The sequence below is a fragment of the Scomber japonicus genome, chromosome 15 (genome assembly GCF_027409825.1).
Source record: "Scomber japonicus isolate fScoJap1 chromosome 15, fScoJap1.pri, whole genome shotgun sequence".
In the NCBI taxonomy this organism is placed as follows: domain Eukaryota; kingdom Metazoa; phylum Chordata; class Actinopteri; order Scombriformes; family Scombridae; genus Scomber; species Scomber japonicus.
The window spans coordinates 27,589,740-27,606,709 of record NC_070592.1 but is presented as its reverse complement, the minus strand read 5'-3'; the positions used below and the strand labels follow the sequence as shown (position 1 = coordinate 27,606,709).

General features: G+C 39.3%; 1 protein-coding gene across 2 annotated transcripts in view; it reads right to left on the bottom strand.

Moving 5' to 3' along the window:
* Nucleotides 1-9,307, bottom strand: part of LOC128373752 (septin-7) — a 41,275-nt gene extending 31,968 nt beyond the window's left edge. For both annotated transcript variants that reach the window (XM_053333928.1, XM_053333930.1), the window contains exons 1-2: nt 9,179-9,307; nt 2,064-2,160 (exon numbers count right to left, since the gene is read on the bottom strand). In XM_053333928.1, coding sequence (XP_053189903.1) covers nt 2,064-2,160; nt 9,179-9,241 — 160 coding nt within the window. In that variant the 5' untranslated portion in view covers nt 9,242-9,307. The remainder of the gene's footprint in view (nt 1-2,063; nt 2,161-9,178) is intronic.
* Nucleotides 9,308-16,970: the final 7,663 nt, after the last annotated feature.

Genomic DNA, 16,970 nt, shown 5'->3' with positions numbered 1-16,970 from the left:
AAAGGCAACATGACAAATAAAGAGGAAAGGACAAACTTCATCTGTTTCTTTTTGAACTTAGTTTGTGGTCTAGCTTTTAGTAAACTCTAACTCTTTTTTTTTTCATTTTATTTTGTCTTTTTAATCTATCTTAGCTTAGTTTTACCTCTAACTTTTACTCTTATTCTCTCTGATTTTATTTTAGATCTTTATAAAAGACCCTAAATCTTTTCAATGCATTTTTATTATTGCTCTTTATATTTGTTCTTTGTTTTTGTTCTTTATGTTGTTAGTCTCAGTCTACACGTGTTCAGTCTTATTATCAGCTTGTCAATCAACTGTGAAGCACTTTGAACTACATGAACCTGTATGAAAGCTGCTATGTAAATAAAGTTTGATTGATTGATTGAAATGTTCCTTTTTTTTTTGTTGCACAGGATATATTTTCCTCAGAAGATACATGAACAGTGAAATGTCAGTTTCAGTTATTTTGTTGTGTTGTTTAGGTCCTGGGATCTTCTAAACTCTTTTTGGTAGTCTGTATCGGTCTGTTTAAATATTTTATCCCTGCGCGTGATTAAAAGACAGTCATTTTTAAAGGGGGAGGGTAACATCTAACAGTGGTTAACTTCCAAGCACAGAAACAAGTGTGTTAAACCACCTATGTTCACCCTTCTCTACTCATGCTCTTGTCTTTCTGATAGTTTCAGGTTGGTGAGTACTAGGCCGTGAACCACAGGTTGACCCACATTAAACTTCCATGCAAGTCTAGTTATTATCTTAGTGTTTGTAAGTGTGTATTTGTGCATGGTTTGTTACAGATTATATTTGCAGACTGTAGTTCCTGTTGTGCTTCAGTGCAGATGTGACAGGAAGGCACTGGGTAGATGTACACTTGTCCATTTTAAAAGACACAGAATTCTTAACAGGCGTGTTCATACTTTCCTCAGGGTGTGAGCACACTGGCCTCCACTCTATTTATACTAAGTTTCCTTTCTGCTAACGTCACCTTGTGAAGCAATATGAGAAATAAAGAGGATACAGAGTAAACATGTAACCTGTCTGTAACATCAACTCCTTGACTTCATGTCTCTCTCTGAAATATGTGTCTATAAATTCCATCATATGTCTCTAAATTCCAAACCTAGTGTGTCCCCAGTGGGTAGATGATGTGTTATGTAACCTTCCCATCAACCGCCTTGAAAATTGAGGAAAAAGCGTGCAGTATCTGACGCTTCATCTACTCCAGCCTGACGAGCGGCTTCGCTTTGCCAATTAGCCAGCTATTCAAATTACATGCTGCACACAAAATTGCCACATAACAGCCTCTTTCCTGAGAGCGCACAGCGGGGGGAAACTCCAGGGCGTGACTACATGAATTGAGCCATGGAGGGAGGGAGGGAGGGAGGGAGGAAGAGGAGGGTGCGCTGATCGCCATGGTGATGTTCTGTAAAACCCTGGGGGCAGGTAGGCAGTGAGAGCTGTGAACCCAGGGGACAGGATGTGACATCGTGCAGGCATTTGAGTGCTGGCTTCCTGCTCAGGTAACCTCTGCAAAGGAGAGAGGAAGGGGTTTCTTCTCCCTGAATCAGCTGCTCGGGGCTTTGACTTTCGGCTGTATGAATGGAATGACAGGAAACCTCCCTCCCTCCCACCACACCACACAACACCACACAATCCAGAAACACACACATGCTGCCTGTCTGTGCAGCTGAATGGCGAAACATTTGTTTTAAAGTATGGTTTCCCGGAGTCTTGTTTTACGTGCAACTTACCCTCCGCAACTTAAACCAGCTCTAATCCATTTCAGCGGGCCAGCTGCTGGCGCTTTCCCAACCGTGCTGCTTTCTGTGAAACTTAACACCGCTCCATACATGAACACTAACTGTAGGAGCAACAAATTCTAACATGGACATACTTACTGTTTGTAGATGTGTTGGTCTCTTTAAAAAAAAAACCCATCACACTCGAATAAGTGACGGAGAAGCTGTAGCTCTCTCTGTGTTTGTGTTCATGCATGACTGCCTGAGTGTGTCGCAGACTGACTGAGGGGGGAAACAAGGTGCTAAAAGAGAGGTACTCACCCACAACCATGAGCGTGAACTCGAAGCCTCTCTTTACAGATTTTCTGTAAACTTGGTTGGGGAGGTTTGCAAAGCCCACATAGCCCTCCAGGTTCTTCTGTTGCTGTGGAGTGAAAATAAACAATGCTTTACTGGAGGATGAGAACAGTGGCCGACTTCAACAGTGTGTGAAACTTGCAAGCTCGCATTTCACACATAACATGTTAGAACTTTCAGATAAAAAAAAAAGAAAAAACCCATGAATAAATACACAGTGTCTGCATTTAGATCAGACTAAATGGTCCAATCTTGAACTGTGCAGTGCAAACAGGCCAGTAGTACTATGCATATAACAAAATACTGCAGCTTAACATTCTGAAATTTTAACTACATCTCACAGTCTTCTAGTTTCTCCCTCAGAGTATGGAGCAACTGAGCAACCTCCTTCCTCTAAGAAAACTGTGAGATTCAGTTGAAAACTGCAGAAAGGTTGACCTCTGCTCATCAGTTTAAAGTGCAAATGTGTCCAACACTTTGATTTATGATCCAAATGTTTGCAAAACTGTTTTCATATCATATGAGACTGGAAAAACTTAAACACACATTGTGCAGTTCATCGGGCAAATTCTATAAGATTTGGCAACCTTTTTTGGGTTCATGTATATATTCTGTATTTACATAAAGACATTTTTTTTGTAATGAAACCTTAAATGTGGCTTTCCAATGCTTGTGACAAAGATATGTAATGGAGGTATTATCAGCCAATATATCGATATCTCTTTGTTTTCTAGTATCGGTATGGGTCTGGCTCTAATTTTCAGTCAACCATTGGTCAATGTATTGCATCTGTTACTCAGTAAATAAATAAATAAACCCATTGTGGGTGTAAGGCCTTAAATTCTAATTATTTTAAGACATTTCCAGATTTTAAGGTAATGCTTTCCAATTTTATATGAACAGACATGGATTTATGCTGCAACTTGTGTCTCTATTCAGGTTTAACAGCAGTCTATGAGACCCTGAGGCCCTGCAGGCTCATGAGAGACATAGATACTTACAGCTGGTTTGGAGAGCAGACACAAGTCGTCATGATGTCAGAAAAAAGGTGACAGGAGAAGACAGCGGTCGCAGCAGGTGGGTCCATGAAGCAGGAACACAAAAAGAGGAGACACAGAGAAATGAATTAGTGATATGAGCGTTTAAATGGAATTCCAGGAAAGGCTGGAACATCTTTTTTTTTTTCAAATAACGTCAGACATGAGACACAGATGTACGATGAATCTGGAGATCAGGTTCAGTCTCTTTTTGCTTGTTAAGAGACATGAAACATGCAACAATATAAAGCTGTTCTTAAATACTATAACAGCCACACAATGATGTTCTTTACTGCATGGATACAAGTACACTGATGTGTTTCACTAGCTGTTTATAACACAGACAATATACATACTGTATTAATGAGCAAGACTTACATACAAGTGCTGGGTCAGTAACAACTATTTCACACAGCAAGGAAGAAAAAGGATTCTTTCTGTACATCACTTTTTCAGCTGCGCTTTAATTTTGAAAAAAGGTTTTAATGTGAAATATTTCCTAATTGATCTCCTTGAGTCATTGTGTGACATATAACTACATATGCAGGAATCAGAAGCTATTAGAACAATAAGGGAGTGAAAGGACTTGGCACAGACTAGCAATTTAAGATTAAAATAAACATGCACAAAATAATACTGCACATTTCTACAGTGATGCAGTCTGATACACATTTTATCTATGCAAATGTACACATTTAACCTGTTTATAGTAAAAAACAACAACATGTTGAATTCTTCATATTCTAGAAAAATGTTCTCCTGAGAGATTGTGAAAGTCTTTTTTTGTCCATAAATACATAGTTCACTCTCTGGCAGCTTCATTAATGACTAATCAAACGTTTATTAATGACTGATGAGGAATGTATGAATGTGAATCGGTTGCAGAGACTAATTATGAGTCAGAATATGAACGGTATGCAAAGGGTTAACGAGTTACAAGCCAAACGACATCATAAATCAGTTGTTCAAATCATCATTTACTAACCACGCTGATCACAAAACATTACGGCTCGCTACTGAAAACTTTCATCTCTTTTAGTAAGAGCCAAAATGTGTCACCTAGCAAACAAGGAACAAACTGCCAGGTAGGAGAAGCTAATGCTGACTAACTGCTTACTCATCTATCAGACAGCTCCTGATTCAAATCACTCCTTTGTGTTTAGGCTGTTTCTACCCGACTGACCCAAGTTTCTGATGACACTCTAAAATAAAAAAACTGTATATGAAGAAAAGCATCAGTGATACAGACTGTTAACTCATCACATGTGTGCAGCGTGCAGCTGGACAGAGTCAGGCCTCCAGTAGAGGAACTACCCCCCCCCCCCCAAAATATGTTTAGAGGAGCTGTCACCATTTAATCGGAGCTGCTTAAGATGATGCATGCTCCTCTCATCCCATCAGTCCCAGTCTAACCACACATACATATCTCACAGGTTACTGGTTTATATCACTGACACACACACACACACACACACACACACACACACACACACACACACACACAATGCTTCCTGTGCTGGAGACAGTTAACAAATGGCAGCCGTGTCAACGCAGCAAACTGCTGCAAACCTCACCTCACATATTACTGACACAAAGTGAATTATGCAACATTGTGCACGTTCACACAGTCACACGCTGCTTTATTGCGATGTTTGGTGGTGATGGTGTTATCAACAGGAGAGAAGTCACGTATACTCAGCTTGTCACATTTTTCCCACTCAAACTGTGACCACACACACATACACACACACCAGGTGAATCGGGGTCAGTTTTTACATTGAGTTTCACTTACAGTTAGATTCACGATTTTACACTTTGATAACAGATGAGAATAGAGGCGACTTGTTTGTGTTAATAACAGCTGCGCTGCACCAAAACAGCTCTTTCATAGCTATCTTAACTTAAAGCTAAAATAACTTAGTGGAAGTGTGCGTAGTGAAACTCTGAGACGGTGTCAGCAACTAATCAAATCACAGCAGGAAAGAAGCGCGACAGTAACAGACAGCAAGAACAAGAAGAAAAAAAAAGTGAGCTGCACTTTGCTGTTTTGCTGCTAAACTGACGGAAACAATGTGGTGAGGATGCAGGAAGCTGGAGGTTACGAGGAGCACCAGAGGCACGGAGTCTGAACTGAGCAGCAGAGAGTGAAAGACAGAGACAGAGAAACAGAGAGAGAGAGAGAGAGAGAGAGAGAGAGAGAGAGAGAGAGAGAGAGAGAGAGAGAGAGAAGAGAGAGCGAGAGCGAGAGCGAGAGAGGACATCAGCTCAGGACTTCCCACGACCTCAGCGAGACTCAGACATTTCATGCATCATCCAAGATTGTTTCTCTTACTAAATGTTTCAGACTAGAGTCTTAAAAAGTATCCCGAATAAGGTTTTACTCTCTCTCTCTCTCCCTTGTGGTACGTGGTTTCACACAGACAGGATTTACTGTCAGACCCCCAGAAAGTTTTTGCATATCTCCACATTTTAAAAAGATAATGTTAAAGGGTTATTTTGGTGTTTTAATGCAGGCTTTCTGTTAGAGTCTGAGCTCAGATAACCATGATGATACCATTAAAGGTAATGAATCAGACTTCATAAAACTCCCTCCAGTTCTAGGATGAGTAAACGCATGTTCGTGCTATTTAAACTGATAACAATGTGCTTCGTTTTTGGGAGGGAAATATTCAGCTCTCATGCACATGTTCTTGTCAGTCATGTACAGATAACTGATCACATGCTGTTAACTGTGTGCCATCCAATGTACATCCTTCCATCACATACACAAGTTGCACACTGTGTTACTGAGGCTGTGTGGCTGCTCTTGTTTTAGCAGCATATGCTCATTCTAAAGTGGTATATCACTGTGGTTTACTGCTATTCTACATACCACACTACTGGTTTATGGCACACTCCACATTAGCAGCTAAGAAGCTTTTCATGTCACATTGGCTAAACAAGTAGTGTTCTCCATTCCTCACTGTGTACGTCCTGAGTGGAGACTGTAGAAGAATTAAAAGGTAAATAACTCTGTCCCCAACCATAATGACAGTCTGTGTTTTTACATCCCACCCCCCTCCCTCTTGCATTATTATGCTAGTATATAATCATTATATCAGTGGTATCTTCAAATGACAATAATAACGTTTACCGTGATTATTTCTGAGACAATATATCGTCCAGTAGCTATCATGACAGGGCTAGATGCCGCTTTTCATCACCGAATATCTACTTTTACTTAAGTGAGGACCCCCCCCCCTCGTAGACAGCTGTTCCTGATGTGATGAATGCAGCTTTTCTGGCTGACTTTCCAAAGTGAGCATAGCCTTTAATAAAGCTACACTTATGTCAATATAGCTAAGAGGTGGCATCTGCCAGTGGAACAACAGTGGTATGTGACAGTAGGACATGTGACAATGTGGAAAATATTCAGTAATAGACAGTTAATATCTTAAAATATATTGATTAGAACATTAGCGTTCAATTAGAGTTTAGTTCAATGAGTTAAAGCGTGCACTGTGCATGTGATTGCAGCATCAGTGAGCTATTTCATGCTAACTGAGCAGTGTTACACGCTGCATGCAGCATGCATTCCTCCATCACATGTGCAGTGCACATTCATCACATGAACAGATGTTCCTCAGCATCTCACACACTACACTGCTCCTGTGCCTCCATCACAGCAATATCTCAATCTACAGCTGCAACAATTAGTTGATTAAATCGATCTGTTGCCAACTAAGAAACTGACCCTACTATTTTAACCGTTGATTAAAGGTTTTTAATCAGTTTTTAAGAAGATGATGTCAACTTCTTTGGTTGCTGTTTCTCAGATGTGAATATTTCCTGGTTTCTTTTGTCTTTTTTATTGGCAAGTGAACATGTTTGAGTTGTGGATTTTTGGTTGGGACAAAACAAGACATCACCTCAGGCTCTGGGAAACAGTGATCGACATTTTTCACCATTTCAGCTCATTTGATTAATCGGCACATCACTCAATAATGAAAATAAACATTAGTTGCAGCTTTGTCTGAATCCTGTGACTACATGCATTCAGATAAGTGTTCATTAAACCACTAGACAAAGCAGTGTGGTTTATTAAGAGTCAGATCCTAGATTTGATGTCGATACACATGAAAAGTCTGTTCACAATCTGCATACTACAACAAACAAGTGTCCAAAATAGACATGAAGCTTTGTCTCTGCTAACATATGCATGTGTCTTTACAACATCATTCAACTATTTAATTCAATCCTGTGGTTTCACTGGAGACGTCCCAACATGAAATAAGCCATGCTGGGATAATGCGTTCAAGCCTCTTGCTGAGAGGAGCGGGTAATAATCTATCCCCTGTGTCTGTGTTCAGAAATGACTGAGCTCTATATTCATGTGTGAACACCTGAACAAACTGAGAGTACACTCAGCCTGGTCCTTAGAGACTTTTCTTCATGGTATTTGGCCGCTGCACCACCACCACCACCACCACCTGACACACTTTGTCTGGCTGAGCGCCTGACCTGCCCATCTGTGCAATGTCACTGCCACTATGCAAACAGCTCAGACAATATGTCACTGCTCTGACTACAAGATGCCACCCATTTTTATTTCATACAGTGCCCATTACACAGAGACAAATGTGTATGGGACTCCTGGAGGTTAAATGGGCTTTTTCTTTCTAATGAATTACAGCTAATTGCAGCACCTGTATGGGCTTTTTTTAAGGGGGAATTACTTAAATAGTGCACATGATAACAACTGGTTATCATGTGCACTATTATTTATATTCTGGTCACTTTACTTTTAGTACTTGTTTTAGCTCGGTTAGCACTCCTTTGTTTATTTATTGTATATGTTTAAGGGTTTCTGTTTGTTGTGGATGCCCATTTTCTTTTCTGTAGTGTATATTACACATCTTTCTGCTTCTGTTTTGCTGCTGTTACAAGTAAATTTCCCCGTTGAGGGATTAATAAAGTACAATCTAATCTACTCTAATCTAACATGTGGCGGGATGGACAGAGGGTGCAACACAGTAATATGTAACAATCGGTCAGCCACTAACAAACTAAATAGGCATAGACATGAAGTCAATGATATTATCGATCCACATATAGCCTACTCGTTGTTAGGGAGATAATGCTGTCGTTGTCAATGGAGATGTGACATCATCACACTGAGAAGAATGTACTGTGCTTTCAGTATTTCTGACTGACCTGTTTCACCACCTGTAGCTCATTGTTCCTCTCTCCCTCTCAGTCTATTTCAGGTAAACAGCGTGGTCACTCAGTGTAGCTATCTTAATACACTGCCGTTGATAGTAAAAGGCATGAAGTTTAACGTTACACCTCTCTTGTTAGTGTTAAGTAGTGTTAACCCGAGTAGCAGCTCACACACCGACATAAAAAAAAACACACAGGAAATACCAAGCTATCGTTTGAACCGCTCAACTACATTACGTTACATGATAAATTGCAGCACTGTCCCTTTATTAAAACGAGCCCTAGCCAAACTCCATTACAAATATGACCGTTTATGACAACACTGTGTTAAAATGTGAACTTAACCGTAGTCTCAGTTAATTTATGGCACTCATTCAGAAATGTACAGTTCGGCGCACGATAGAAACAACTCAACAGCCAGGAACATTTTAAAGTAGATGTAACATTTAGGTATAAATTCTATAATCTTAACGATAAATTTAAATAACGCTACAACACAGCATGGTGGGCGGCAGCGAACAGCATGAACTAGGTTCACATTGTTCTAAAAGAAGTGCTAAGTTTGTACACAAAATTTACCGGAAGAGCATAACGATTTCAGAGGTGATTAGAAACGGTGAGCGAAAAGCAATGAGACGTTAAACGAGCGCTTTTTCCTATATAGTTCGGTTTACCCGCTGCTAAGCTAACGCTTCGCAGTGAATGAGTATTCCCGAGCGGGTTCCTACTTTATATCCCAGCGTTTCGTTCGCTAAACAAAAGCAACCGATTCACAAACTTCACAGCAGACCTGGTTCAACTTCACAGACGGAGAACAGGAAGGGTTTAGTCTTAATGCTGAACAAACTCACCCATTATGCCGCCGTTCCCGTCCGCCTCACTAACTAATGTTTCTACGGTTGACATTCCCTCTCTCAAACTCAGTGCTCAACTATGTAAAGTAGTAACGTTAGTAGTAGTTGTTCCTAGTGGGATACGCACATTATTTGACGTAACCGCATTTGAGTGACGCAAGTACGTCAGAGCAACAGGCGTGTTTTTGGAGAATACCTACTGCTACACATCGCGAGATTTGTATTCAACCAAATGCATTTTTTTTTGTACTGCACTTTTCATTCATAGTGAAACTCAAATTGCTACACTATTAACACACAACATAAAGAAAATAATACTAAGAAGAAGAGTAAAGATGAACAACTACGTAAAATCACAACCTCATACCACGGTTACGTAAAATACTTATATTAATTAGGATAGAGCCAACTAAACAACTATTATAGGATCAATAAAGACTTGCAAAACACAAACACATGTGCACACGACTCTGATAATAACCACTGAAAGAATTAAAACAGCACATAATAATTAGAGCGGACACTTGTAGTGCTTTAACGCTTCATGTCTCTTGGGAAATGAGGCAGTAAACAGCGCCATCTAGTGAATTAGTGTATGAGATACAATTTACAATGCATTTTTTCTAGTTGACTGCTTCAGTTCCCAATCTAGTATACATTTTGTAAAATAGTTATATATATATTTTTCTTTTTTACTTTTTTATCCTCATAATGTGATGGTTGCTGATGTGATTTAGGAATTTCAAAGAAGGCCAGCAGGCCTAGTCACTTGTTGTTGGCACTAAATGAAAAGTCAGGAATCACCTAATCATCATCTAGGACCGTGAATGACTGTACCACATTTCATGGCAATTCATCAAATAGTTGCTGAAATATTTTACTCTACAGGCCAAAGTGTCACACTAACTCACAGACTGACATCTCTTTCCCTAAAGCCATGCTGCCAGTGTGTTTATAATTGTACATTGCTTTCCTTCAGAACACAATTAATTAACTAAGAACTAAATAAAAATGAGAGTAGATATTGTATGCTGCACATGATTCTGAGGGATTTGGGAAAAACTGAACTATCAAAGAGCACTGCAGACATGAACCATCCTACGCTAGGCAGCAGTAAAATCAATGCACAAAGCCTGAGCAGCCTCACTGAGCTAGCACAGACGAAGATGACAGCCGCTGGCTGGTGAAATGAAATGAAATGAAATGGAGTGTGGCACAGAGGAGATTGAGCATGTCGCATCACATTATATGAAGCTGGCAGCTGATGTACACAGAGCTTTACATGAGCCACCTGTGCCTCTGTGTTAGGCCTCCATGTTATTACTATACAGTTGATTAAACTGTTGACTTGCTCATGCAGATGATGGAGCTGTTGAAGAACAGCTGCTCAGACAGTGTAAATGGCATAATTACACGAACAATGAACTGCATTCTTCACTGTCTGATTAATATACTTCAACATATCTACTTCAACAGTTTTATATTTATGTTGAAAGGAAATATTTACCTCTTGTTTGTTGATATAGTTCTATATCATCTAGACATGCTGCCATGTTAATCTTTCTTCCTGTACATTAACATGAAATGTGTCTCCATCATAATACAAAAAAAAATTATAGTCCATTTCAAATCACTGTCTTAAAACAAATCATCCACATATGATACTACTAATGGCTTCTACAGTGTTTATTTCAAGTCAATACAATTATATATATACATACATGTAAGTATTGAATGATGACATTTTTAAACACATTTAATTGTATATAAAGCTATGTATATATACAGTATATGTAGTCATACACTACTTTTAGATACAAATTTCAGACTTAAGACAAGTTGATTGCTGACAACTTGTCCAACTGGGTGCAAAAAGCTGTGTCCCATGGGTTAAAAGCTGATTTTTGGGTCATTGGTTAAGGTTAGGGTAATGCTCCAGGAAATGAATGCAACTCTATGGTGTGTGTGTGTGTGTGTGTGTGTGTGTGTGTGTGTGTGTGTGTGTGTGTGTGTGTGTGTGTGTGTGTGTGTGTGCGTGTGTGTGTGTGTGTGTGTTTGTGTGTGTGTGTGTGTGTGTGTTATAACGCACGCGCACATACTTGTGATAATTTTATTTATTTATAGCTCTTCAGTTTAGTTAGTATGTGATCAACCAATCTGCATCATATCCAAAATACTATAGGCAAATATTACAGAACAATATATGTCAATGTTTTCACTACATGTATGTCTGTATGTAGTTATATATGTTTGTATCTACTGTATGTGTGTATTGTGCTTATGTGCCTATACATTACATATAATACGTGTATTAATAATTCCTTGCTTGTATCTATGAAATCATGTATCACATCCTTCATAATATAGGCACATATTCTCATGTTTCATGGAAGATCAGTATCAGCAGGATATTCCGGTTCCCAATCCAAACCAATTTTGTGCTGTTTGTGTTGGAGGTGAACTCTCAGTATCATGTGTCATGTGATAGTGAACAGAGATCTCTGCTGCCTGCTGCTTAGTCCACAGTGCCTAAGTTATGACTTCATGCACACACAAGGTGTCAGTGTGGGTAATGTAAAACACCAACACAGACTTCATTTCTTTTTTGTGTGTGTGTATAATGCAATCGTTACATAAGAAAACACTGACCTCATGGTTGATTATTTTGCTGTGAACCCCTAAATATGAGTGCTGAAGGATGACAATGAATGGAAATGTATATTGAAAGCAGCATGATATTTAATACCTGCCCTGAGATTAAATGACTGCACTTACTGTAACAAAGCCATCAATCCGTGATCCAAACAGTGTTCACACAAATCTAATTTCAAATTGAGGTAATGGAGTTATTATTCAGCATCTATGCACAATTCTAAAGTCATCATCAGGGAAAGTCATTTGCTCTCACAGATATTTAGGATCTCATTGGCTGAGATGGAAGGGCATCATATACCTGCCTGGCATGCTAATATACTGTCAAATGACTCAACATATGCAAATTGTGTGTTTATTTTTTTCTTCTGGTCTATTATTTAGCAGTGACAAAATGTTCAAACAAATAGCAGCTTCTCTCTGTTTTTCATCAACACTGTTTGTTTCCATTCAGCGGCAAACAATTGTCCTTTTGCCAATTCAGTGTGGGTTTGTTCAGTGCTCATTTTATGCACTGTATCTATTTACTGTCTCTTTGTAGCAGGGGGGCTCCAGGAGCCGGTGTGCATTTGCGCTCATGCATGAGCTTACATGGGCACGCAGTGTAGTCGGTGTGTCTGAGAGAATAATGATTCATGCTGGTGGAGGAGCTGCCTGTCATCTTCAGCAGCAGCTCATTAGGACCGAGAAGAAAGTGGTCTCTTCCTCCCAGAGCAGACTGAGGAAAAACTCTAACAGACCACAGTCCCCTCACTTTAGAGAACATTAAAATATGCACAAACCCCAAGAGACAAGCATGGGGGCTTCATTCTCTATTCATTTCTTTTTTTTACAGGGGCCACACAGGCTGCAGGCTGGTCTTTTTATTATGCCAAAGAAACGCCTGTGAATTACGTGCCTTCACTGAGGACGTTTGAGAGAATTAATTTGATTTCTCTGGTTGATTTAATGGACACAAAATCAAGGGCATCAAAGAATGGAGAGCACAGCAGAGCTCAAGGAAATATTTATAAAATATCTCAAATGAAATGACATCAGTGGAACAGCCAGAGCGGATGGTTTTGTGATTCATAGAACGCCAATCAATTTGTATTATTCAGTAATATCTTGTTGCTTATTATGAAGTAAAGTAACTGAATTATTACTAGGGCTGGGTATCAGTACTCAATACCTTTAAGGTATCGACTGAAATAACTTGATACCAGGTAGTATCCAAACATCTCCTGTCAAACGATACCTGCGATCAATCCTTTTTGCACCCAGAGCTAGAACATATGACTATTTGTATGGACTTGCTCACAGCCAATCAGCACAAACGTTCTTCAATTTAATGCGACATGTGATTGGCCCAAAATCTAATCATTTAGATAGACATGTTCTATTTACATGATGGGTATCGAATGAAGTACTCAGTTGATATCAGTATCACTTTATGGGTACTTGGATTGGTACTGATATCTTAATTTTTTAAATGATCCCAGCCATGATTATTACAAAACTACATTGATTATAATCTAAGAAAAAATGTACTGCAGTACCATAAATTAAAGCAATATAGTGTTACAGAGTAATCCCTGCAGCTCAACTTCAATGTTAAATGATGAAAACATGTAGGTGAAAGAAGATCATTCAGTGCCTCTGGTTGATCCGTGGTATTGGTGCTTCATGCTAACAATTTAGCATACACTATTTTAAGTGATGGGTGACCGGCGTTATCCATAGAAACGGTTAATGTCCCTGGCTAAAGTCTAATAATATTACAAGTCAAAATATCCACAGCAAGAATGATCGAATAGCTGTGTTCGGTGGGGGGAAGCAGGTGAAGAATGGTGTCATTGTCATTGCTGCATCCTCCCAATACAATTCAATAATACTGGCAGGGATAACAGGCTGGTTCTGTTTTACATCTTGGTGCAAACAGACCAACAATATGGATTCTGAAGAAAGAAAATGTTAAGCAGGATATGAACTAAGTTTAACACTCATACAATGGACAGAGACTTAGACTCCGATAGCAAAACCTAACAGCTCATCACTACCTTGTTTGATAGCTTCTGTTTTCAGTCTTCTTGGGAAAAGCTCATTAAGGCTCACTCTACACCATTATATAACTGATATGAGAAGTTCAACTAATTGCAGTAACATCTACAATGATCTCATTAACAAGATTAAGAGTCTATAGACATCCAAGCAGCTCTGAGGTTGAGTTAAATGCTAACATCAGCATTCTGACATGCTGACAGTGATTTTAAGCATGTATAATGTATGACATATACCTTCTAGACAAATATAATAGTGTAATGTATATTCGCTGTGTTAGTTTCGTGAGTTAGCGTGCAAAAAATTGTTAATTAGCACTAGATTGGATGACAGATGATGGATGATATAGCTGAGGCTGATGGAAATGTCATTAGTTTTGTTTACCAAGCTGACCAGCTGAGTGTTCTAAGCAACATTTGCCAAGTAGCACTAAACACACAGCTCAAGCTGATTGAGATGTCATTAGTGTTGCAGGTATAAACCAAAATATTGGACAAGTATTGGAATTTTTAACCAGATGATTCATTTAAAGAGAGCAGATTAAAGTTATTACCTCTTACCAGACTTTACAGCAGTCCATACAATAGTTATCGAGGTATTTCAATGAATTTGGAGGGCATTGTGTATTGGTGGTTAGCACGGTTGCCTCCAGTGGTGTGCAGTCAGGTGCGGTAGGGTAGGCAGTGCCTCACTTAGGCTAATGAGAAAAAAGAAAAAGAAATAAAAATCATATAATGTTTGTCGGGAACATGGTCGGGAACATGGTCGGGAATCCCGGCGGAAATCCCGACATGTCCCGAACCCCCCCAAAGTCTCGCGATGCTATTGTCACCACTGTGCAGTGATTTCGGCTAGCGAAGATGGATATTTCTCATCTGAAAAGATTTTCAACCTTGACTTTTGAGGGGAAAAACGTAACATTAATTGGGAACCCAACCCCTGAACTAAAGGAAGGGACAAAAAATTGTGAGGACTTTCCAATCGGAATGGTAGAAAAAGAAAGACTGGTTGTATGGATATAGTGAGGCTAGCAAGCTGTTCTGCTTTCCATGTCTACTCTTTTTGGCGCGGGGTGACAACGTATGGGTCAAAGAGGGATATTGCGACCTGAACAACCTGCCAAGGGCTTTGCTGAAGCAAAATCCACAAATCTACAAAAAAAGTGTCCCCCTACTTGCTTGCTAATGGTGTTGTATGGTGCGCTGACACCAAAACTTTTGTTTTCCTAATTCCTATGTCGTGCTCTTATGTGAGTGATGTCATACAATAGCTATTTTAGGCTTTTCAGACTTATTTTAGCTTAGAGGTTTAATGGTGTGTGATGAAGAGCGAGCAGTGTTTATAATGTTGGTCATATAGAGTGTGGCGGAGCTGTGAGTCCTGTGTTGTTGACATCCAGGTGATTTCTTGTTGTGCTCTTGTCTTTGGGTGCTCCTATGCTGTAAATCCTGTAGAAATGCAGGTGAATGTATGTCTCAGAAAATTAATTGGCAGTAATTGTGTGCACGCTATAATATGCTGATGTCAGTAATTAGCTACATTTTGACTGACTTTGCAGTGGTTTTGATATTGAGTTCTGCATAATATATATTTTTGTATGCGATTTAAGCTCTGGCTGTTCCTGCCTACCCAGCCATGGACCTCAATGCATGTTACTGGTTGCCTCACAGCAAGAAGGTCTTGGGTTCAATACCTTGGCTTGGGCCTTTCTGTGTGGAGTTTGCATGTTCTTCCCATTCTTGCATGGGTTTTCTCCAGTTTCCTACCATTATCAAAAACATGTATGTTAGGTTACTTCTCCCATCAGTGCCCATGACTGAGGTTCTGACATAGAGCTGGAGTTGGCGTTGCATACTGTCTGCCCACTGCTCCTAGTACTTAGGATGGGCTAAACGCAGAAACTAAAACTAAACTACCTAGAAGGAAAATCACCAAAGTCATTAAAATACATAATGTAGGAACCATGAATGTCTGTTGTAAATTTCATGGTAAAGCATCTGTCATTTGTAAAGATATCTCACAATTGTCAATCTCATGGTGGCACTAAAAGAGATGTCAGTGGATCACCAAAGTAAGTAGCAGGGTTCATCCTCTGGGGACCATGAATGTCTGTTTAATAGTTGTTGAGATAGTTCAGTCTGCACAAAAGTAGTGCACCAAGAAAACATCCGACATTACCATCCCTAGAGCCATGCTTAAATGAGTAGAATTGGAATATTTTTGTATTAACTCTTCTTGTCCTTTATACACACGCTCCAACAAGCAATTATGATAAACTCCTAACATCCCACATCATGATTACAAGAAGACATAATACTCACTGATGCATTATAATTTCAGTTTTGGTTCTATGTTTTGTGATGCCTTGTGATTAGCATTATTGTAAAGCTTTATCAATAGATTGTAATTACTGTCTATGCATAAGTATGCATATAAACAATTTCCTGAGGAGTGTTATATATTACATAATATTACATTATGGTGTAGAGAATTATACTCAATTTGAAATCTTTTCTTGCTGCATTTGTGAATACATTTGCCACCACAGCTGATATCTGGCTCCACATTCCATTTAGCATGACTCTCTTTGATGTTCCCGTGAGTTTGACTATAAAAAAAGCCTCATTGTCATTATTTATTTCCATCTGAAAGTGCATTTCTGTTTCATCTTCTCATCCGCCACAGGACAAAACCATGAGCCGTCACAGACTCTAGCTTTTTCCCATCGAGCTGGAGACTCAGTTCACATCAAATGCTTCAATGCAAAACAAAGAAGTAGAGATATTAGGCATGCTGAGGTGTTTGACACAATGTATTGTATCTTCTCTAAGTAACTACTGGCCTATTGCAGATTACTGTAAGAAAAATAATTGAACACATCCATTCTTTGAGGAGATTTATAGTCTTTTCTTCCTCTTTGCTTTTATCTGCAGGCTGATTTACTTCAGCGTGGGAAGTCCAATTACTGAAAAGTGAAAAATTTCTAGCCCCGAGGTTGGAATTACAGTATACTCCGTTCACGATCAAGTAAGCAAGAACTACTGAGAGGTTCCTCCATTTATCAGCCTCCACAAAATCACATACCGACA